This window comes from Oncorhynchus tshawytscha, linkage group LG29 (genome assembly GCF_018296145.1).
Source record: "Oncorhynchus tshawytscha isolate Ot180627B linkage group LG29, Otsh_v2.0, whole genome shotgun sequence".
NCBI lineage: Eukaryota > Metazoa > Chordata > Actinopteri > Salmoniformes > Salmonidae > Oncorhynchus > Oncorhynchus tshawytscha.
The window spans coordinates 15,970,279-15,993,988 of NC_056457.1; the positions used below are offsets into that span (position 1 = coordinate 15,970,279).

At 44.1% G+C, this 23,710-nt stretch overlaps 2 protein-coding genes across 6 annotated transcripts in view; both read right to left on the reverse strand.

Moving 5' to 3' along the window:
• Positions 1 to 695: 695 nt before the first annotated feature.
• LOC112227850 (leukocyte elastase inhibitor) lies at positions 696 to 8,108 on the reverse strand. Of its 2 annotated transcripts, XM_024392798.2 has the most exons (8): positions 7,954 to 8,108; positions 5,315 to 5,513; positions 3,965 to 4,057; positions 3,027 to 3,167; positions 2,578 to 2,695; positions 2,207 to 2,349; positions 1,677 to 1,844; positions 696 to 1,505 (listed from the first exon to the last, which is right to left on the reverse strand). In XM_024392798.2, the coding sequence occupies exons 2-8, from the start codon at positions 5,480 to 5,482 to the stop codon at positions 1,101 to 1,103; spliced, it is 1,236 nt and encodes a 411-aa protein (XP_024248566.1). In that variant the 5' UTR covers positions 5,483 to 5,513; positions 7,954 to 8,108; the 3' UTR covers positions 696 to 1,100. The 2 variants fall into 2 exon arrangements, with proteins under 2 accessions (XP_024248566.1, XP_024248567.1); XM_024392799.2 differs by lacking the exon at positions 3,965 to 4,057.
• Positions 8,109 to 8,491: 383 nt separating this feature from the next.
• The window catches only part of LOC112227848 (zinc finger CCHC domain-containing protein 2), a 64,891-nt gene continuing 49,672 nt past the window's right edge, over positions 8,492 to 23,710 (reverse strand). The window contains exons 7-14 of one of the 4 annotated variants that reach the window (XM_024392794.2): positions 18,120 to 18,185; positions 17,052 to 17,112; positions 16,579 to 16,723; positions 15,177 to 15,247; positions 14,293 to 14,390; positions 13,854 to 13,997; positions 12,209 to 13,759; positions 8,492 to 11,631 (exon numbers count right to left, since the gene is read on the reverse strand). In XM_024392794.2, the coding sequence (XP_024248562.1) occupies positions 11,570 to 11,631; positions 12,209 to 13,759; positions 13,854 to 13,997; positions 14,293 to 14,390; positions 15,177 to 15,247; positions 16,579 to 16,723; positions 17,052 to 17,112; positions 18,120 to 18,185 (2,198 nt within the window). In that variant the 3' untranslated portion in view covers positions 8,492 to 11,569. Of the gene's footprint in view, positions 11,632 to 12,208; positions 13,760 to 13,853; positions 13,998 to 14,292; positions 14,391 to 15,176; positions 15,248 to 16,578; positions 16,724 to 17,051; positions 17,113 to 18,113; positions 18,186 to 23,710 lie in introns of all 4 variants that reach the window. The other 3 variants (XM_024392795.2, XM_024392796.2, XM_024392793.2) reach the window with 3 other exon arrangements.

Here is a 23,710-nt window from a genome sequence, read left to right on the forward strand (position 1 = left end):
CCCTGAGTGGTTTCCTTCCTCTCCGGTAACTGAGTTAGGAAGGATGCCTGTATCTTTGTAATGACTGGGTGTATTGATACACCATCCAAAGTTTAATGAATAACTTCACCATGCTCAAAGGGACATTCAGTGTTAGCTTTAAAAAATTTTTTATCAATAGGTGCCCTTATTTGCGAGGCATTGGAAAACCTCCCTGGTCTTTGTGGTTAAATCTGTGTTTGAAATTCACTGCTCGACTGAGGGACCTTACAGATAATTGTATGTGTGGGATACAGAGATAACTGACATAGAGGGGCTGTTTTGAAGCTCCCCCACTGTTGTAAAACATATTTTGGAAGATATAAAAATGCATTTCGTGTATATATTTGTTTTTGCCACATTTATTATATTACAGACATCTTCATTTTAAAATGTGAGCTAAACATACAAAAATGTAGTATAACTTTTTTGAAATTAGTTACTGTCCCCACTACAACAAAAATACATGTAATTTTGTCCTCTAAACATTTAATTGAAATGCTTTAGAATTCCATTCATTCCTAGAGGACTGTTTCTTCTGGGGAGTGCCAATATGGCCGACCAGTGGCTCCAAAGCCTCTCATTGGTCAATACATAGCATTAGCAATCCAGGGTTTATATACATCATTGGTTAAGACACCAGTGCATGTGCACACACAGGAAATGACACACACCCACACACTTATCATATCTTTATTTCCTGTAAACTTTCATATAGTTGCTTAATTTGAAAAAAAAAAAACACCAGTATAGTATCAGAAGACTAGGAGAGTTCATTATCAGAACACAAAATAAAAATATGTTTGAGGATAATTGCACTTCAGTGTGTTGTAGTAGGTGGAAAGTAGAGAAACATTGATCATGATAAGGCACAATGTGTTGTTCGTAACATCAGGCCAGGAAGAAATGTATTAAACCTAATTTCATCACAAATACAGCTGACTCTTCAATTCTTTGGTAAGGCATTGACCTCAAATCATATAATCAAGCACACAGATGGGGTATTGATGTAGCTACTGCAGTATATACTATTAAAAGCCCTTCCTCCCTCCACATGGAATGTTCCATTTCCTATATAGCCCCTAAGGGGAGCAGTAGCGACCGTAGAACAGAATGCTCTGGGTGGGGTTGTGGCGGATGAAGAAGAGGAAGGGGTGGTCGGCGACAAATCTGGGCGCCCTCATGGCACAGCGCATCATCATGATGGCGGCCGTGGCGCCCGCTGCCTCTGTTCCCTCCTCGTTGACCTCCACGAAGGCCTTGTGAATCACCTTGGACAGCACCAGGTCGTTGTCGGGCGACATGCCCGAGAAGTCGCTTTTGCAGTGGTCGAAGGCATCCGTCATGCCCATGCTGGCCAGCAAGTCCTTCAGGTCCAGGCTCTCCTCCAGCTTGAACTTAGGCAGACCCACCTGAACCTCCACCGTGTCCATCATGTCAGGCCTGGTCCACTCCACAAGGTTCTTGTAAGTCAGCTCCTTCTCCAGCTGCGTTGTGTGTGTGTGTGTGGGGGGGCAGGAGACAAAGTCAAGACATTGACACGTATTTCAGTGTGAGCTAACCCTAAAACAAGCTTTCTAATTGAAGTTAACTTTATACTCCATGTGTATTGTGTTGGCCACAAAACCCATCTTGTTGAATGTAAAGGTGAGTTCTACCTTCTTCAGGCCAGTGGTGTCATCCTCCATCTCATTAGGTAGCATGATGAGCATGCTCAGTTCGTTCCCTACGTAGGGCAGCTCCAGAATCTGGCAGTTGGCCTCTGGGATGAAGGTCAGGGGGAACTTGGCCTTCTGATGCATCATTTTCACTGGCTTACTCTCCTTCTGTAGTCAATGAAAGGAAGGTAGGGAGTCACCAAATATTTTGTTAACAGTTGCCTTCTTGTGTGTAATTTGTGACTACAAGGCATTTTCACCATTGTAGCAAAGGTTACTCCCCGTTACTCATGAAAGTGAAGCAAGCTAGAACATTACTCTCACAACAGACTCAGAGAAGGGATGACTGGAACCGACTACAGCAACAGTTCAGTGGAAGTCAGATCTTTTCTTTAGAAGCGCTACTCTAAAGTGGTGGAACTACACATTCATTGTGCAAACGGACACATCAGAGAAAATAAGTGAAAAGCCACTCCTCAGATCTTGTCGAGAATTCGTTCTATACGTCAAGCCAGTTGGGTAAACACTACCTTGTTTAATTTGAACAGGGCATCGCTGGTGCTGCTCTCTTTGAACTTCTTCTCCCAGTTGCCCTTGAAGTAGATGGCGTTCACCAACATTAGTCTGGTCAGTTGGTCGACAACCCCCTCCGCCAATAGGTTCTTGATTTTCTCTACAAAATACAGAGGCCATAGAAATGACAAAGGTGATGGTAACATTGTAATAAGGTGTAGTTACATAACAAACGGATACATCATGGACACCTAATGGATTTAAAATCCATATGAACACAATGTAAGTGATCAATTCATTCTCAATCCAGTCCCCTTTGATTTTTACACCGAATTTGAGAATATTAATACTATTGTACACATGGAGACAGCTTGCGGCATCTAATCACCTGCGGTCTGCTTCTCCACCCAGGCGTTAATGTTCTGTCGGGCAGCCTCCGCATTGGACTTGAAGTCCACAGCCTCCAGTTCGGCATTGTAGTGCTTCTTGGTTTCGCCGAGGAACATCTGTCACATTTACCAGAGACAGAAAAATCAACAGTCAATATCCTTGCTTTATCAAACCCTAAGTACCTAAAATAATAGTGTATAGTCTACAATGATGTACAGTATAATTGTTTGTACAGTATAATGATAGCATTTTGCAGGATACTCTATCCATGATCTTTTTGTTGACAACTCTCTTCGTCATAAGGCTATGTTCCAACGTGTAATGAAATGCATAATGACCTTTAACCTAACACACTGTGATTCATTAGTGTCAATTCAGATTGAGCAAAAATATCTAAATCTTAGACACACACTTTCTCCACCCACTATGTAAACAATGGGGCTTTACCTCAACAAACTGGTAAGACTGCTCGCCGTACAGACGATTGGCCAGGCTCAGTGCGTACGGGGCTCCCTTCTTGTTCAGTTCACTCATGAGTTTGTTGAAGCCGACATGGATGCTATCTGTAGCTTTGTGGAGGTGCAGGCACTGCAGACAGGATTAAAAAAATAACATTTACAAAATGTGACATTGTGGTAGCATCTTCCTGTGGCATCCATGACATGCAAACCCCGAGCCGAAACACGACTCCTACGTTGTTCGGCTAGCAAACAAACCCGCCATTGTTTACTGTATTCATCTACCACATCACCAAATAAAGAAATGTTTTCAGGAAAAAGTGCCAACATTAAAATGCATCCAAACAGCATAACTTGTCATTTTGACATTTGGTGGTTGGACATGACCAGCACAGATTATGTTCATGTTGCTCGTAAAGCGGATAAGGAATTGTTTGTTTGTGTGTGAGTGTGACCAGACTTTCCTGTTTATATTTCCGTTTTCAGACGACAGCTTATCAAGGGTTATGAAGAATATAGATAAAAGAAAAGAAAGAATATGCTTGTGTTCCCTCAAGTCCCAAATGTGACTACTACATTGTATCGTTATATCCCTTCACAGATGTACTGTAAATAAACCACATAGACGACAGAAAACACAGACCCCACAACAAGGCTATCCAAACCTTTTCCTGGAGAGCAACGTGCTGTAGGTTTTCGCTTCAACTAAAGATGAGCTTAATCAAGTTAGATACATCTGGGGATAGAGCAAAAACCTACTAGAGAGTAGCGCTCCAGGAATAGGGTTGAAGAGCCCTGCCCCACACCAATAGTAGTACCTTGTTCCCACCAAATGGCTACCTCACCAACAGCCCAATGTTATCTGGAAACAAGCGCTCTTTGAACCCCCTGGGTTACCCATTCCTTATTATATACTTATATTAGCACCTTCAGAGCCAGCGGAAGCTGGGGCTTTTGTACTTGCTGGAGTAGTCCTGGGTCAGCCTTTTTAGATTTGTCTGCTTTGACAAAGCAGAGGACCTAGTGGACGTCAGTATGACAATTGGTTATCATTTTTGAACAGCATAGATGTGGGGAGTGGGTGGAATACAACACTGTGTGTGGCTGGCGAGCTGTGTAGGTTCCAGAAAGAATCATTCAAAACGTAATGTAGGGCGGTAAATTAAGGCAGTTGAGTCCTTAACAGGTAAAGAAATTGAGACTACCCCCTATCGTATTTGTTCTGTGAAGATTGCTCAATTTTTTTAATATATCCTTTATTTAACTAGGCGAGCCGGATTGCTCAATAGGAAGGTATGCATTCTTGTCCCACCCTAGACTCGCCCTTTTTATGACTTCAACTCGACATTGCTGCTATTTCATCACTACCTACATGTTCAGTATATTGCAGAAAGGCTTTAACACATTGGACAATACATTCCATGGTTATTATAATAAATCTGCTGGCTGACAGCTAAATGGAGGTTGTACAAATTAGACTTAGTCCATTCTTATGTATTATCTAAACTGTCAGGGCCTCGCCCCCTGATTATTGACTGTATGTTTGTTTATCCCATGTGTAACTCTGTGTTGTCGCACTGCTTGGCTTTATCTTGGCAGGTCACAGTTGTAAATGAGAACTCAACTGGCCTACCTGGTTAAATAAAATAAAAATATTTTTAAAAAAATCCCATGACACCATAAACTCTTATCTGGCACCTACATGTCTACTAGCTGTACACAGATAATGGGAACTGAGAGACTGATAAGAGGGATTACTTTATTGCTCTCCAACAGTAGGGCTGTACTCAAATAAAGCCTCATCTGCTGACTAAAAGGAAGCCTTCTGTGAATTGTCATGGACAGGCTACCAATTTGTCAGCCACACCCTTTCCTATTCATCTCAGAAAACCCCCGTGAAAAACCTTTCCAGTGTAAGGGAGAAGCTATAGTCAATTTAGGTGGAGAACTGCACTGTTAAATAAATGACCCTGTGCAAGTGACTACATATAAAAAATCCAATCTAGCCTTGATGCAAGTTTACATTAGACAGGGTAATGACAAAAAGTAAAGGCTACATTATCCAACCTTCGTCGATAGTGACTAGTCCATCAAACTATTTTAAGAAATATATCTGTATTCATTCCGGTACCACTGTGCTGTCCGTGCATACTAAACAGGCTAATCAACATAAGTATAGTTGTATAAGAGATTAATGTGTGAGAGTAAGATGATTATGTTTGAGTGTATCTGTTTTTGGATGGACGGGATCCCCGAAAATGGTTTACACTGACTCACCTCTGACATCTGGGTAGCAGTGTTCCCTCTGGCTCCCATGGACACCATGGCCAGGGCAGAGGAGATGCTGAGAGGGGAGTAGAAGACATTGCCTGTTTTGTTGACCTCTGTGATCTTCTTGAATAGCTCCAGAGAGAAATTGGTGTTGGCCACAGACACTGATGCCATTGTAACAGGTGGGAAAGGCAGGCTGGCAGAGCTTTGGAAGAAAGGTTAAGAAGTTAGTGTCCGTGGGCACTGGGTTTTAAACTTCATTGTAACAGAGCAGTCATATACAGTAGCCTATATACAATGACATGCAATTATCGCGAGAGCTATCTTGGGCTGATGCGAAAGACTAAGTAGGCTAAAGAACATAGAATTAATGTAGTCTAGCTAGCAGTCTGATTAATCAGGCTGTGTAATACACAATTAATTGGTATATACATCCTGAAACTAATGCCTGCAAAATGTTGTAAATGTACTTTACAAGCCAGAATGTTGAATAAAGTTACATTTAAACGTACTCTTAACAATTACTTGTGTATTACAGCCTGATTAAATCTTGAATGAGTATGTACATCAGTGGTGTGTGGTTGTTTTGTTCGCCCGCAATTGCTAATAACCCATCCGCAACCGCCCGGCTACACACAGTGTACAAAACAATAGGAACACTTTCCTAATATTGACTTGCACCCCCCTTTTTTCCCTCAGAACAGCCTCAATTCATTGGGGCATGGACAACAAGGTGTCAAGAGTTCCACAGGGATGCTGGCCCATGTTGACTCCAATGCTTCCCACAGTGTCAAGTTGGCTGGATGCCCTTTGGGTGGTGGACCATTCTTGATACACACAGGAAACTGTTGAACATGGAAAAACCCCAGCAGCGTTGCAGTTCTTGACACACTCAAACCGGTGTGCCTGGCACCTACTACCATACCCCATTGAAAGGCACTTAAATCTTTTGTCTTGCCCATTCACCCTCTGAACAGGTGACATCAATAAGAGATCATAGCTTTCACCTGAATTTACCTGGTTAGTGTTATGGAAAGATCAGTTGTTCCTAATGTTTTGTACAGACAGTATTTGATAAAGTGAAAATCTGAGGCCCACAACCGACCCTAACCCGTTTATAGAAAATGCGCTGTCGGCTACAGTCAGACGCTGGAACGATTTCTTGACAGGGGATGCAGTTTTTTTTGTCTGAGTTAGATATGTTTCTGCTTATAATTTTCAGAATTTTGGTAGGCTATTTTATTAGTCAACTTGTCTAATATTATGATATACTTGCAGCTTATTTTGGTAATTAGATTAATAGCCTATTTGTTGCCCTAGAAAACGAAACCTTTGCTCACCAGAATATTATAAATCGACATAGGCAAAGTTCTCTAATCTGCTTCTTTTACAGGGCAAAGACATTTAAGGATTGGGGAGAAAATGACATCGCTAATGTTCTCTAGGTGTCACTGAGTAGACTGAAACCCCATGTCATTGATCCACAATCCAGAGGTAAGGATGTACAGTGAAATAAGTATGACCCCAATGCAATTCTGAAGTATAATACATCCAGTGTAATTTCACTTAGCATGATCTATTCAATTATGGCATAATTCTACTCTTTGTATTAATTTGCATCACTGTCAATGACATACTTTTATTTTGAAGGCTAACCGCAAAGCCCACTATTCTATTGTGGCTAATCCTTATTGTGGCTAGCTTCACATAGATGGGTCCGACCATCATTAATCAAATAATAATTGTTTTATACATGAGGGTTATTTTAGATGATGAAACCTAGCTATAGTTGGCTAGCTAACTATAGCTACTGAAACAGATTGTCGTTTTGCTATGTTTTTGGGGAAGAACATTGTTTGCATCCATGAGCTAGCTAGCTTTTTTAATGACCAGCACTGTAGTTGCGCGAGACAACTTTACCAGCATCATAGCATACGGTGCGATGAATCGTTGGGCACATATGAAATACAAGTGATAGTGTAATCAATGTGTAATAACTACGTAATTTAATGACACGTTAAAGTATGTGACGTACAGTCATATTCAGGTCCTGATTGGTCAACAAGCTTATTTGCCACGCAAAGACCCATCCGTGTTCCATAAAATTTGGCCTCTGCCTGCCTCTGGAGGCTCGTCAAGCGTCACACCCTCATACCGAGTCTCCGACCACATTTTCGGATCAAGCATAAATTTGCTCTTACGCACTTATGCCAGTAGATATAAATTGCACAATAATTATACATTTATGGATTTTATAAGGTAGGCTAATGTTTTGTCTTTATTCAACCCGGCCGCGGAGTGAATATAAGCTCAGGGACTGTGGGTAGAGTCAACATAACAGTACATCATTGTGGAGGGCTGGTTTAAGGAGTTTGAGTTGCCACTAGCCAGGCAAGATTAATCAGCTATCTAGTTAGCCAGCTACATTGATTAGAATGATCAATGTCCTGTCCTCTTTGATGTTACATTTATGGTGATAGCCAATCAAACTATAGTTCTTATGCTAAATAAGGATCACCAATTTTTTAAAAAGAGTATAGTAATCGCTACCAACCTGCAAATTCGTTTATCAGAATGGCAACAGGGTTAACAATAAATTAGTCAGTGCCTTTAGATTGAGAAAATATTGTATCGCAGCTACTCACCAATGAATGGTTATTTGTCAATGTCAGGTAGTTCTCTTTCCCTCTACAGCCAGGTGACTTCAGTGGGTGGTTTGCTACAGACAAGTTTCAGCTAACCATCTGAAATATGTAATATACAAGACAGACACGCCCTGTGTGTGTGTGTGTGTGGGGGGTTAGTCACTAGTTACCACAGCCACAGTAATTAACCCCACCTATTTCTCCCATTACTCTTCTTAAAAACGGATTTTAAACCTAACCCTAACCTCAACGATAACCACACTTGATACCCTTATGCCAGACCTTAAATGAATACCAAAAAGCACATTTTTGTTTTCACGAATTTTTACAATATAGCTAATTCTGACTTTATAGCTGTGGTAAATAGTGTAAACCCCCTGGTGGGCTGTAAAAGTGCTCTTCCGCATTCCGCACTCTTCCGCATCAGCTGACTACTACGGCAAAGCAAGTGGATAAAACTGTCCTGAAGTTCAAAGTACAAACAAAGTACATAAAAGCAGTGTAGGACCTAATTACAACAGACAAATAAACAAGAATGTTGGGGCATTTTGTATTTATTGCTGTTATTTCCAGGAAAACATATCAACAATTTGCATAAAATCCAAATTCGTTCTAGAAATATATTTGACCTTTCCAGTACACTAAAATGTAGATATCAAAGAATACAGTAAACATACACATTAAGGTAACAGTGAGTGTACCCTCTACAGTACAGCATTTTTAACCATATATGTTCAACATGTACAACTGGCAGGTTCATATATACAATTGTCCTCCGAGCTCACATGGTTCTTCAAATCATCCAGCCGATTAATGTAAAGTGGTCCACACATTTTCTTTCCTGTGTTCATGTCCAAGTTTGCCTCAATATTTTAAGTAATTGTAAGAAATTTCTGCTTACATCAAATCAAGCAGAAGAGATTTAGAGTACTTCACCAGTTGGTGGAAAGCTTTCACAAAATGTTTGGAGACAAACTGTACTAAGTGTGACTATTCATAAAAATGGACATAACTTCTCATATAAACAAACAAGTGTGTACTGTAATATCCCTATATGTAATTTTAATGTGTAGACCACAAAGCTTAAACAGACACGAAAGAGCTCTAAATGATTGACAATTATCTCAAGGGATATGCTGTCTGAGAAGGCCAGGGATTGACATTGAGGCATGAAACGCACTTGCCCATCGGGCAAGTCAGGAGTATTTTTTTGGTTGCCCAAACATTATGATCACTTGCCTGAAAATGTAAATGATATATTTACAGGCAGTAAGTAAGTGCCACATATTGCCTGCCTTTCACCTACACATAGGAATCAGAAAGATTGATTGAATTCTTCCTATTTTGGAATAATTATTCTATTTTGTACATTTACAAAATACATTGTTTAATAAGTGAAAGACAGACAATGGGGAGGAAATGGAAAGATCAGCTTTTGGCTACTGGAATTCTTTGCTGTTTGGTTGTTTTCTCGCACACACACACATGCACACAAACAAACAAAAATAACCAGCCCCATGGGGCAACCTCAGCAGGCTCAAATAGCTTGAATGATCAGTTCACTTTCCCCAGGCAATATGGCAACCCTTAATGTCAATCCCTGGAAGGCTACCAATCCTGATATCCAATAAACTCCAGTCAGACACTTCCTTTAGTGTTCACACTTTTCATTTTCAAACTCCACATGAAAACATCAATTTATAGTGTGTATGTGCATCGATTTGAGTACATTTACCAATGTACAAACAAGATGCCTTACAGTTAGATCTCACTGCTGCATTGAAGGAAGAATAAACATATTGACTGTCTAGGTAGGCTACATGACATCTGCCTTTGCCACCAGTCTTGTAGAAATGGCTAAAGAAAAAAAGTTATTTTCAGAGTTATCAACGATAGTATTATCCCTCCTAACCACTGATGCTTCACATGGCACCACCTTGTGGCTCGACTCTGCAGTGCAACATTTCCAAGAGAATACTGGATGGAGGGACAGCAGTGTAGCAAGGTATAGAGCTTCACTGCTGCAATAACATCTGTCTCTAGGTTTGATTTAGGACTGTTTCAGTGCACGTGAGAGACTTCAGAATTCCTGGTAGCTATAGTGCATGTTACCAAAAATAAAAAACACAGCAGCATTTAACTTCTACATGACAGACATGATGATTAAGAACGTCTTAATATGCGTTTCACATTATATCAAGAGGCAAATGCTTTAAGAATTTCCCCCCGATACCGCCAGATTCCTTAACATTAAGAAATTAAACATGTACATTCAAAAACACTGCAGCGAAAGAGAAAAATAATCTTTTTTTTTTTTTTTTTTACATTACTTTTTTGTTGGTTTGCATTCATCTTTTGTAGCTGTACAGTTAAACAATAAAAATCCTAGTCGAATAACAATGAGGTATAAATATACCGTTATAAAAGACAAAGTATATGAAACTCTAATCGAGATCACGCAGGATCCCCATGTATTCTGAGAACAAAATAATTTTACGAAGCTCCCATACACATGGTGTCTTTAAAAAAAAAAAAGTTTTCTAATAATATAAGAAATAAGTTAGTAAACATGAGCTGCTGTCTTGTGCCAGTCTTCAGTGCAAAATACCAAAAGCCACTGGGGGATTGGTGAAGGGGGGGGTATGCGTCTCTGGAAACGAGACAGCTTCACCCTCAGCTGTGATGGGGATGTTGGTGATGTCTCAGGCACAAGTACTTAGGACCCTCTTCGCACACGCTCGTTAAAAAGGTCAAACTAAAAATGAGAATAGCTACATTTTCAATCAAATTGTCGACATATATTCATGCGAATATTCAAAAAATCTGCATAAAGAAAATCTGCACATTCCCCTACATCAGTGCATGATGACGCAGTACACTTTTTCACTTAAGTTTTCATGTACCAAATATAAATCTAAAGTTCAATGTGTTTCCATCGTGTTTTCAACTCCACTGATAGTTGTCACAAACGGTTGCGTTAAATAGAAAATGGGACTACTCCGGTCTTGGCACGTGTGCTCTAGCCAACAGCTCGCAGATACAGTGCGGGTAGGCTAGTCTACATGAAGAGATTATTATGGATAAGAGCGAGAATCTTTTTATTTGTTAAACGGCAGTCAAACATCGATATTCCTGTCACCAGAATCTGACCCTTGACATTTATTGGAAAGGAGCATCAAGATCACCGTGCACTTTCACCACCCTGTGAAGTTCAATATAAATGATTTCATCTGTAGCCTAATAAACTGCATTGTTTCCCCGAGTCATAGTGGGAGGACCACACCATATCATAGCGTGACTCCAAGTTTACTTCAATATGATGGTTATTATATCAATATTTGCACATAAAAGCGTTACCATCGCATTTTACCGACACAAAAAGATCCCACCTTGTCTAGCGTATTTTGTTTTGTCAACATTTGGAAAGTTTACCGACACATTTTCTGTTTCCATCAGGCCTGTCCTTAACTTTTTATCCGACATGTACTTTACTCGCCTAAAAAAGTTGGATGGAAACCTGGTTAATGACAGGGAAACATCGAGTGATGCTCTCTTGAAATGGAGGGGTCTCTTTGACCGCTCGTGACAAACAAGATGGCGGAACGAGAAGACTTCTTCAGTCGGCGTTGTCTAGTGCATCGGAAGAGTGGGAGGCGGCGTACTTCAGCCGAAAGCCACCTGAAAAACAGAGAGGTGGGCGTCAGTCGAACAAATAAGAAACGGGAAATGATGAAAATAAACTCAGAGAAAGTAAGCAAAAAGACAAGGTTCCACTGAGATGTCTACAAATTCCCAACCTGCACCTAATCGTATCCTCTGCGTGACATGTGTCATGTCATTTGGTCTGTGTTTTTCATTTTTAACTGTTCTGCTGTGTTTTGTCTTTGCCCTGCTAACAGAGAGTTTGGGAGAAATGTCCACAGGTCTCCTGAGATGAGAGAGCCCTTTACAGCAGCTCCTGGCTCTAAATAAGTCCTGAAAATGGAAATGAAGGTGGCTAATAGTCTGTTTTTGGGGGATAGGGGGTGAGGAAGGTTACTGCAAAGGTGTGCCTTCCCAAGCTTGATCAAGGGTGCCCTCTGTGTGGGTGGGTGTAGGGTACTGGTGTGTAAGAGAGAGATCGAGAGGGGTGGGATCAGTCCTGAGGGCTGACATCTACTTGGGGGAAGTGCTGCAGGGGGCGGAGGGGGCCGTCCGAAGAGGCCAGCGGCCGCCCCTCCCCGCTCCACCCTGCCCCTGGCGGTGGCGTTATTACCTTGCTGTGTCGAGTCAATGGAGGGCTGTATGCAGTCCTGTGCGTAGTGGCCACTGACCCCACAGTTGTAGCACGAGACGTTGGCGTTCTTCTTGTTGACGCCGACTGCTACCCCCAGTGCACCTCCGCCTCCCGCCCCGGGCACCATGCCCACACTGGAGGGGTACATGTGCGGGTAGAAGCGGTTGTAGGGTGCCATCTGCTGGAGGCTGTAGCCTTGCTGTGTGCCCAGTAGGTGGTCAGAGTGGGAGTGGGGGTGCGTGTGCAGCAGGGTCTGGCTGGCGTAGGGGGCCGGGGCGGATGGAAAGAAGGGTAGCTGGGCCTGGCCGTTGCTCTGGAGGGGAGGCTGACTGAGGTAGCTGCTGTTGCACAGGGACGTCAGCTGGAAGATGGGCGGCACACCGAACACCTGCCGCGGCGGCATCTGGTGGGGGAAGAAGAATGAAGGCGCTGTGTGGCTGTTGTTGCTGGTTCCGCAGCCTCCCCGGCAACCGCATGCCCCGCAGCACATGGGCTGTTGCTGGGGAGTCGCCTGCTGCTGCTGCTGTTGCTGCTGTTGTTGTTGTGGTGGTTGCACTTGTTGCTGGGAGACTAGGTTACTGGCACAGCTGGTGCTGTTGATGTAGGAGGTGGAGTCACTCTGTGCCGTGCTGTGGGTGAGGGCAGGGCTGGGGCTGGGCACAGGACCGGGGTTGTGGGTGGGCACGGATGGGGGCACCACCGCTTGAACCTGTCCAGCTGTGGGCACTACCCCTATTCCGGCTACCCCTGCCCCCAGCGTTGCCATGATGGAGGTGGGGATGGGGGGCATGGTGTATGGAGAAGGCAAGCCTGAGGGAAGAGCCATACCCGGGTGCTTGGCATGAGGGATGCTAGGCTCCCCTAGGGGTACAGAGGGGGTGGGTACAGAGGGTGTTAGGGGGTTTGCGGCAGGGTCGGGGTAGGCTGGCTGCAGGGGTGAGGCGTAGGGTGGGCCGGGGGCGATGACGCTGATGGCTCCAACCGGGGGGTGGTGGGCAGAGGAGGCCGTGACACCCTCGGAAGTGACAGTTGCCTTATGAGGGGCGGTTTTGAAGCGCTGGATCAGGGGCTGCAGGGCAGGGCTGCCAGGGGGGTGTAAGCCCAGGGTGGGGGAGCCAAACCCTGGAAGCAGCACGGGCACTGCAGCAAGGGCATCCCTCTTTTCTGTGTCCCCTGGCACAGGAACTGGCACTGGGGTGGGCATGGGCTCTCGGAGGACCAAGGGCACCTGCATGATCAGTCCTCCCACAACCTTGTTGTCTACCAGGGCCGCTGCCACCTGAGGAGGAGGCAGGACTGGCAGAGAGGCATCGGCGGGCAGTGCTCCGTTGGGCAGTATGTAGGGCAGGGGTTGCATAAAGGTGATGGGGGGAAAGTTGGGGATGGTCTCGGGGCAGAGGGGCTCCCCAGCAGGCTTGGCAGAGGCCAGGGGGTGGATGGTGGGCAAGCCCCCCCCTGCAACCTCCTGGCAAGGGAAGAAGGTGCCCGCTCTACCCTGGCTGCTGGAGTTGTCTGAGTGACTATCTGTATCTGCGTGAGAGAGAGAGGAGAACAAGTCTTAGTGCTCCTATCCAAAAACCTACACAAGCACAAACTCTAATAATGGTGTGTGAGCGCGTGTCACCTTTGTCCTTCTCGTCCTCGCTGTCCAGGCTCTCTGGTCCATCGTGCTGGGGGCTGGAGGGGGAGCTGTAGCTCTCAGACGAAGTGTCTCCGTACACGTCCTGACTGGAGCCTCCGACTAGATGACCGTCTGGACACACACAACCTGAACATTAATGACACTAGATTTAATTCAATATCCTTTGATTTAGATCAAATAAAACATTTGAAGGCATATGTGTGCTAAGGCATTCAAATAAGCAGCTCAAAAGACTAAAAAGCTATGCCCAATAAACTTGTACAACACTGCTTTCTGTTGGTAAAATGAAGTTACTACAAGCCTTCATTTCACCCAGAAAACAAAATAATATTTTTTCTCCAAATAGCATTTGATAACATTTCAGAGTCGACTGGGACAGGAAAAAGACTGCAGGGGCAAATTAATTTCCATCGATTCCCACCTTTCCCTGACGATTGTCGCGTTTGCTGAGAAGCCAGAGGCACTATGCTCCCGTTCGTCAAGTAGGCCACTCTTCCTTCTCCTTTCTTCCCCTTTTCCCTGGAGGAGAGAGAGACAGGCGAGCGGTTAGTCACAAAAGATAAAGGAGGGAAGATAAGAGAAATTGAGGCCTGTGGCATGTCACATTAGTTGGTAGCAGGAGGAGACAGCTCTGTTTCTAGAATGCTAGCTAGCGCAATGCTATACCCTATAGCCCAAATAGAAATGTTTCTAATAAGTAGATAGGGAGGAAAAGTCCTTTATTTGAAGTCTCTACTAGTTCTCAAAAGCGCCTGTAGCAGTTATCTGCCTGGGCGCTTGGCAACCACCCTTATGCAGAACCAGAACTGTGACAAAAAAAAAAGGAAAACAGCTTACATATTAAACCATCTCTGGCTCAGCTGTTAGCATGCTAGCTAGCAAAATGCTATGCCTTCTCTGTCAGGCCCCATGGTGGGGGTTCCTGAACTCAGTCACACTGTTTTAGCGTTAGCTTCCCGAGCCTGTCGTACCTGTCATGGCCATGTTTGTCTGAGTGTTCAGTGCGTGCTCGGCACTTATCACAACCTAGCAACTGTATGTTCAGCCGGCTCAGTGTTGAGGCAGTATGTCTGAATCGGGAAGTCTCTTAAATGTCAGTCAATGTTTGGACCCTTTTAGAAGGCGAGTGATGGTGACTGACTGTCTTGCGATGATAGATTATGAGCAGATTCAACCGTAAGTCAGGTTTGAATATTGATACAGGATGCATCCCAAATGGCACCCATTTCCCTATATAGAGCACTACTTTTTGACCAGAGCCCTATAATAATGCAAATAATGCACTATATAGGGAATAGTGATTACCTGTCTGGTCCCAGTGCTCGTGGCTTGCTCTTGGTGGCAGGGTGGCTGCTCCTCTTCTCACTGTCCTGATTCTGCAGACAGAGGAAAAATATATATTCAGACAATGGAACATTCAATAATACAAGCCTGTATACTCAGTTAGCTCTCAAGGAGGTGGGTTGGTATATCATGTTATATTCCTGATACAACCACAGGAGAAAATAAATCTACAGACTGTCTTTAAAACCTATAGCTCCAACAATACCATGTGCCAGAGCAGGAATGCCATTGTGCTGCTGCCTGTTACACAACCCCTATCACATGATGAGGGCCACATGAATGAGGCGGTGCTGGACACCGACCCAGAGCTATAGTGGGAGGGGTCAAATGGCACAGCGCTTCACCCTGGCTAACGCTGATAGCAATCCTATTGCTGCTGAGCTAGACATGTTATTACTGCTGCTGAGGGGTGTGACCTCACACACACACACACCCTTGTATAACTAACCTTGTGGGGACACACAATTCAGTCCCATACTAAATCCCATTTTCCCTAAACCATAAACCTAACCCTAGCTGCTAACCCTAAAACTAACTCTAGCTCCCAACCCTAAATCCCCTAGAAATAGCATTTGACCTTGTGGGGACTAACAAAATGTCCCCAGTTGGTCAAATATTTGTTTGCTTACTATTCTTGTGGGGACTTCTGGTCCCCAAAAGTATAGTTAAACATGTCCACACACACACCACATGACCGATCGCCATGATTCAAGAAGCAAAATGTGAAATATTTTTTACATTTTGTTATTTAACTAGGCAAGTCAGTTAAGAACAAATTCTTATTTACAATGACAGCCTACCCCGGCTAAACCTGAAAGACGCTGGGCCAATTGTGCACCGCCCTATGGGAATCCCAATCAAGGCCGGATGTGATACAGCCTGGATTCGAACCAGGGACTGTAGTGACTCTTGCACTGAGATGCAGTGCCTTAGACCGCTGTGCCACTCGGGAGCCCATTGGATAAAAGCAGAGACACAGAGCTACAAAATGGTATATCATACACTGCATTTGAGGAACAATGATGCTCATTACAGGCTAAAGTGGAGCAGTGGAGCAATGTGTCAGCCATCTTGAAATGTAACATGTCTGCCTGGTCTAAATGAACTACTTTGTCTGTGTAATCCAGGGTTGTCAGTCAATGCTCCCGAGGAGCCATTTTCAAAGTCAACAACAAAAACAACCAATCAGAATGTACTGTATGTTCATACACTGTAAACAATGATACAAAACTATCTAAATAACAATGCCTCAATCGCTTAGCGTTAACTGTGAATTCATTGTTTTTTTGGGGTCAAAAGTAGTGCACTATAAAGGGAATAGGGTGCCATTTGGGATGTAGCCTTGTTTTCCCATCTGTCTCACCTGCTCTGGGCCCAGCCCCCCAGAGGTGTCTTGGTTGGGTTTGAGCGTACAGCTCTTCCTCCTCCAGTCTGGCAGGCCGTTGTGCTCCGAGCCGTGGGGCCCCCTCCGACTGCTCTCCCCCTGGGAACTTTTGGCATTGGGAATGCTGGGAAAAGTAGAGGCGGACTGAGAATCATTTTCATGTCTTCAGAAACAAAACTATTGCCACTTGTTTAGATCTGCACTGGGGTGGTAGGGGCTACTCATTTGAAGGAGGAGTCACTCCTAACCACAGATCTAGGATCAGGTTACGCTACCCTCATTCATTAGGTGGGGAGATGGACATCTGACTAGTGACTGGTAAAACACTTCAGGAGAGCAGTCACATGTGTTTGCAAGGTGGAGGTCTTGGGTTCGAGCCTCGGTGTGAGGAAAGCAGTACTTGTTAAGGAAGCTACGCGACGTCTGTTACATTAAGACAATAGGGTGCTTACTTAAGGCTGGGGCTCTTGCTGCCATGTTTCTTCCGGTGCCCCTGAATGTACGGCTCCAAATCTGAAGGGTAGAAACATTTATTTATTCATTCATCTTTAGTTGACAAGAACAATACGATTTTAAATCAACTTTTCAGTTCACATCAAAACTAATTTCCATCTTTATTTATCAGTCAGTAGCAACAGGTTTTTATGTGCTGTCCTCAGTGAGGAACGTTGTAATGCTTTATGACATCAGTTATTATACTAATAGGACATTAATTGGTTTAGCTAAGCCTGCTGTGAGTGTATGCACTGTGGCCTGTGATTAGCCTGTGAGCCCAGTGCACGGACAACGGGCAAAATATAGCCTCGAAATGCAAGGGATGGGAGAGAGGGAGAGAGTAAGAGAGGGAGAGAGAAAGAGTAAGAGAGGGAGAGCGACAGAGAGATGAGCCAGAGGGTGAGAAAGAGAGATAGAGATAGATAGTCAGAGAGAGAAAGCAAGAGAGCCCAGGCTTTCCGAACACCCGACCAAAATAAACAGAAGTTAGCAACATGGCGCTACTTGTTTGTCCTGGAGTACAGGACTTCCTCTCCTGCCCTGCTGAGCCAGAGAAAGAATCCTGTGCATTCCTCCCTTCCCCTCCCCTTGCTCAGTTGAAACTAAATTAATAGACACCTAAAACAGAGATGTGACGCAGTATAAGTGCCTTATATTTCTAGTTCACACATGGTTAGCTGGCGAGCTACATGACATAACGCAGGCTTTTTCACTGGAGTTTAGGCAAACCCTTGCGAGGAATAGTCTAGGCTAAAAGGTATCTGCAACAACCCTTCTTCAAATCAACAACTCTCACTTCTCTTCCCACCAGTTAAGGTGTTGGCTAACTGTCAAAACTTCTTAGTCTCCCAGAATATACTTCTTCTAGATTCCACCTCTGAACTGGGGAGTAAACAGGGTTGGGATGAGGGGAGTGAGCTTCAGGTTGACCTGGGTTAAGGGGTTAATCATGTTGGAATGAGTAGGGTGTGGGGTGAACAGGGTTTGGGGGTGAAGCAGGTTGGGTATGGGGTACTCACACACACCTTCCTCCTGGCTGGATGCCTCTGAGCAGTCCTCTTTGTATGGCTTCCCTAGGGCCACAGGGTTAACTGGAAAGAGAGGCACACACACACACACACAGTCTAATTCCACTTATAACAACAATGTTATGACTTGGCCTCCCGAGTGGCGCAGCGGTCTAAAGCTTGAGGCGTCACTACAGGCCAGTGTTCGATCACAGGCTGTGTCGCAGCCGGCCGCAACCAGGAGACCCATGAGGCGGCCGGGTTAGGGAAGGGTTTGGCAGACCGGGATGTCCTTGTCCCTTTGCGCTCTAGCGACTCGTTGTAATGGGCTGGGCGGTGCACGCCGACTTCGGTCGCCAGTTGTACGGTGTTTCCTCCGACACATTAGTGCGGCTGGCTTCCGGGTTAAGCGAGCAGTGTGTCAAGAAGCAGTGTGGCTTGGCGGGGTCATGTTTCGGAGGATGCATGGCTCTCGACCTTTGCCTCTCCCGAATCCGTACGGGAGTTGCAGTGATGGGACGAGACTAACTACCACTTGGATATCACGAAATTGGGGGGAAAAATGTCATGACTTGCCCAGTCGAAAACTGCTATTAGTTTAATGTGAACTAGTACAATGACACATCAAGTCAAGTCTTTTAGACAACATAGTCAGGCGGACCGCCATCACAAGTAGGGGAAGTCGAGCTAGGGGAAACACTGCTGTTAATCATGGAGCACCTGATCGGAGCGGTCTCTCTATGGGATGCGTCACCCTCTCCTTCTCTCCTTTACCATCTGGGCCTTGTTGATCACTCAGCCCCTCTGTGTGGATCACTCTGCGGTGACACGGACACTCGATCGGGTCCCCTACACCTGCCTCTCCCACCTAGGTTGTCAGCCATCTGCTGTGACCTGCCACCGTCTCTCAGGTAGGGCAGGGTAACCCTATTCCCTATATAGGGCATTACTTTTGATCAGAGCCCATGGGGAAAGGGGAGTCATTTGGGACGTAGCATCTGATGCCAGATGGTTTCAGTAGGAGACACAGTAGGGAGTGTAGGTATTGGCAACAAAGTAGCATTGACAAGTCAGTCTGATTTCTCTGATATTAAAGGGGAAGTATGCGGAGATATGCTTGTTTCCCATGCAGCTACATGATGCATAATCATTAACATATCCTATCCTTCATAGACAGTAATTGCATTGCAGTAAGGTCACTAAGACATCCAGGCAACACTTTACTAAGCGGCAGGTAGCCTAGTGGTTAGAGCGTTGGGCCAGTAACCGAAAAGTTGCTAGATCGAATCCCTGAGCTGACAAGGTACAAATCTGTCGTTCTGTCCCTGAGCAAGGCAGTTCCTAGGCCGTCAATGCAAATAAGAATTTGTTCTTAACTGACTTGCCTAGTAAAATAAAACATATTATTGGCAGTAACTGGTGCTGTTGGCCAATGGTCTATCAACACCTCCACACTCCCTCCATATCTCCTTTCCTCCCTCTCTTCCGCTCTCCCTTCATCCATAAATCTAGGGCTAGCTGGACCCTCTAATAAAATGTCCAGAGTCACTGATGCGTTTTGTTACCACAAATCTAATTCTCCCTTCTTGTTTCCCCTCTATCCTGCTCTGAGGGTACGAAATGGAACCCATTTCATTTAGGTTGTGGAACATTTGCGCCTAATCCATTTTTACAGCGCTGTTAAAGATTCGGCTGCTCAAAGGACGTTCCAAAAACAGCTAGGTTTATAATACAAAAGGTTGGAGAGGGGTAAAGGGACTGACATTTACAGGATTAACCAAAAGGGGGAAAAGTTAGCGTCAAATTGAGCCACATTAAAAGCTTTGAGTGCCTCCTCTGATCTAATGCTTCCTGTTATGGGGTTGCACAATTCATCCAACTGAGAATATGACGAAGACAGAGTCACAAATGGCAGCCTATTCCCCAATAAAACACTACTCTTGTCAAAAGTAGTACACTACATAGTGAATAGGGTGCTATTCGAGGTGCATCCATAGAGTGGCGGAGAGAAAGAGGATGGGTAAAAAGAGGTGGATTGATAGCCATTGGTCAGTGGTATTCCTCTGTAGTGCCAGTACAGTAGTCCTGAGGCTGACTTATGGGCTGCCATTTGGGACACATCCATGGTGACGTGGCCCAGTTCTGAACAGTACATCCTGTTGTTGGGCCTGCCAGGGCATCGTGCTGCCCGCATCGCTCACCTCACCTGGGTGTCAATGTACAGCTGCTCTGCGGGAAGGCTAGGGAGCTGTGGGTGAGTCGCGCACACACACACAGCCTAGAGCCCACCTCAAGGCATGTGTTTGTATACGTTCATGTATACAAACGGTATGATTAGAGTATGCACGCACACACACACAAACGTCCTCATGCTCTGTATCCACAGGGCCTTCTCAACCCCCCTCCACTCCATAGCAGCCCCAGTCTGTTGATTTTGGATGATTTAGGGGCCTTCCGAGAGAGCATCTCCCCGAACAGGTGCCTGGGGGACCTATTTATCATCCTGCTGCCCAGCCTCAGCCATGGAGAGAGGGAAGGAGCAACATATGGATGAGCTGAGCTTGAGGAGGACGGCAAATGTGCCATGATGTATCGTGATCCATGACATGAGTTAGAAGAATGACGGCATGGCCATGGATGGTACTGTATGTCATCTGCATGCCTTATGGCCATGTGATTATAGGTGAGGGGACGATATTATATCGCTACTTTGACTCCAAGTTAGGGATGAGCATGGCTATTTGAATATCCGAACAGATGTTAGTATTTGATTACTTGCAAGAGCATTAATCAAAATAACAAATAGGCATATTTTAAAAGGCTTTGTCTAAAATTAGCTAAATACAAGGATAGATAATGACATTCGGAACGTTAATAAAACAATAGTTTTGATTTTTTATGAGCGCACCCCATAAAAAACACACAGGTAGCCGTCACAATTTTCACTGTGTTGCTTGCAGTGTTTCCCCTAGGACTTATTTCAGCAGCGGTGGCAAAGTGGAGGCTTGGTAGTGGGCGTGGCCAATGGCATGCTTTTATAGGCCATCCTCTTATCCGGCGACAACATTTTCAGTTTTAAAGCTAATTTCCTGGAATTCTACACATTTTGCCATGGCTTGTTCTTGTGCTTTCTGAGTGACTCAAACATTATAGCAAAATCAATGCCATGACATTCTTTGAATTTTAGATTCTCCCTGAATGTTTCATTTTTATTTTGGTGATTGATAGTTCTCAAAGATGAAAATATATTGCTCCATTATCTTTTCTAAATACTTCATATCTGGTTTTAGTAATTTACAGTTGAAGTCGGAAGTTTACATACACTTAAGGTGGAGTCATTAAAACTCGTTTTTCAACCATTCCACAAATTTCTTATTAACAAACTATAGTTTTGGCAAGTCGGTTAGGACATCTACTTTGTGCATGACACAAGTAATTTTTCCAACAATTGTTTACAGACAGATTATTTCACTTATAATTCATTGTATCAAAATTCCAGTGGGTCAGAAGTTTACATACACTAACTTGTCTGTGCCTTTAAAAAGCTTGAAAAATTCCAGAAAATTATGTCATGGCTTTAGAAGCTTCTGATAGGCTAATTTACATAATTTTAGTCAATTTGAGGTGTACCTGTTGATGTATTTCATGGCCTACCTTCAAACTCAGTGCCTCTTTGCTTGACATCATGGGAAAATCAAAAGAAATCAGCCAAGACCTCAGAAAAAAAATGTAGACCTCCACAAGTCTGGTTATCCTTGGGAGCAATTTCCAAACGCGTGAAGGTACCACGTTCATCTGTACAAACAATAGTACGCAAGTGTAAACACCATGGGACCACGCAGCCGTCATACTGCTCAGGAAGGAGACATACTCTGTCTCCTAGAGATGAACGTACTTTGGTGCGAAAAGTGCAAATCAATCCCAGAACAACAGCAAAGGACCTTGAAGATGCTGGAGGAAACAGGTACAAAAGTATCTATATCCACAGTAAAACTTGTCCTATATCGTCATAACCTGAAAGGCCGCTCAGCAAGGAAGAAGCCACTGCTCCAAAACCGCCATAAAAAAGCCAGACTACGGTTTGCAACTGCACATGGGGACAAAGATCGTACTTTTTGGAGAAATGTCCTCTGGTCTGATGAAACAAAAATAGAACTGTTTGGCCATAATGACCATCGTTATGTTTGGAGGAAAAAGGGGGAGGCTTGCAAGCCAAAGAAGACCATCCCAACTGTGAAGCACGGGGGTGACAGCATCATGTTGTGGGGTGCTTTGCTGCAGGAAGGACTGGTGCACTTCACAAAATAGATGGCATCATGAGGCAGGAAAATGATGTGGATGTATTGAAGCAACATCTCAAGACATCAGTCAGGAAGTTAAAGCTTGGTCACAAATGGGTCTTCCAAATGGACAATGACCCCAAGCATTACTACCAACGTTGTGGCAAAAGGGCTTAAGGACAACAAAGTCAAGGTATTGGAGTGGCCATCACAAAGCCCTGACCTCCAGCCTATAGAAAATGTGTGAGCAGACCTGAAAAAGTGTGTGCGAGCAAGGAGGACTACAGACCTGACTCAGTTACACCAGCTCTGTCAGGAGGAATGGTCCAAAATTCACCCAACTTATTGTGGGAAGCTTGTGGAAGTCTACCCAAAACGTTTGGCCCAAGTTAAACAATTTAAAGGCAATGCTACCAAATACTGATTAAGTGTATGTAAACTTCTGACCCACTGGGAATGTGATGAAAGAAATAAAAGGTGAAATAAATAATTCTCTCTACTATTATTCTGACATTCACATTCTTAAAATAAAGTGGTGATCCTAACTGACCTAAGACAGGGAATTTTTACTAGGATTAAATATCAGGAATTGTGAAACTGAGTTTAAATGTATTTGGTTAAGGTGTATGTAAACTTCCGACTTCAACTGTATGTAGCGCTAGTCGGGTGTATCTGCGCCAAAACCCCTGTGTTTTTCACTTCGCTTGTTCTCCATCTTGTTTCCATAACTTGTTTCTGTTAATGTCTTGCTTGGTCAATCTAGCACACACTTTGATTACTGATAACTACTTTATTGAGGGAAAATACAATACAACTGTGATATGTGGTCTCACCAGCTATCTTAATTAAGATGAATGCACTAATTGTAAGTCGCTCCGGATAAGAGCGTCTGCTAAATGACTAAATAGCGAGTCAAGAGGTTTTCAGCACTTGTATCCTAATGTTCTCTTTTGTCTCTCTGCAGCAAACATGCACTGAGTGTACAAAACATTATAAACACCAGCTCTTTCCATGTCATACATTGACCAGATGGAAGCTATGATTACTTATTGCTGTCACTTGTTAAATCCACTTCAAATCATTGTAGATGAAGGGGAGGAGATTTTTAAGCCTTGACACAATTGAGACTTAGATTGAGTTTGTGTGCCATTCAGAGGGTGAATGGGCAACACAAAAGATTTAAGTGCTTTTGAACGGGGTATGGTAACAGGTGCCAGGTGCACCGGTTTGGGAGAAAAACTGCGCCGCTGCTGAGTTTTTCCATGCTCGATAGTTTCCCGTGTGTATCAAGAATGGTCTACCACCCTAAGTACATGTAGCCAACTAGAC

Coding starts and splice junctions, on each gene's coding strand:
- LOC112227850 (XM_024392798.2), bottom strand. CDS start 5,482: ATGGCATCAGTGTCTGTGGCCAACACCAATTTCTCTCTGGAGCTATTC. Junction 2,350..2,577: donor GGTGGAGAAGCAGACCGCAG/GTGATTAGATGC, acceptor TGTATTTTGTAG/AGAAAATCAAGAACCTATTG. Junction 1,506..1,676: donor ACACCACTGGCCTGAAGAAG/GTAGAACTCACC, acceptor CACACAACGCAG/CTGGAGAAGGAGCTGACTTA.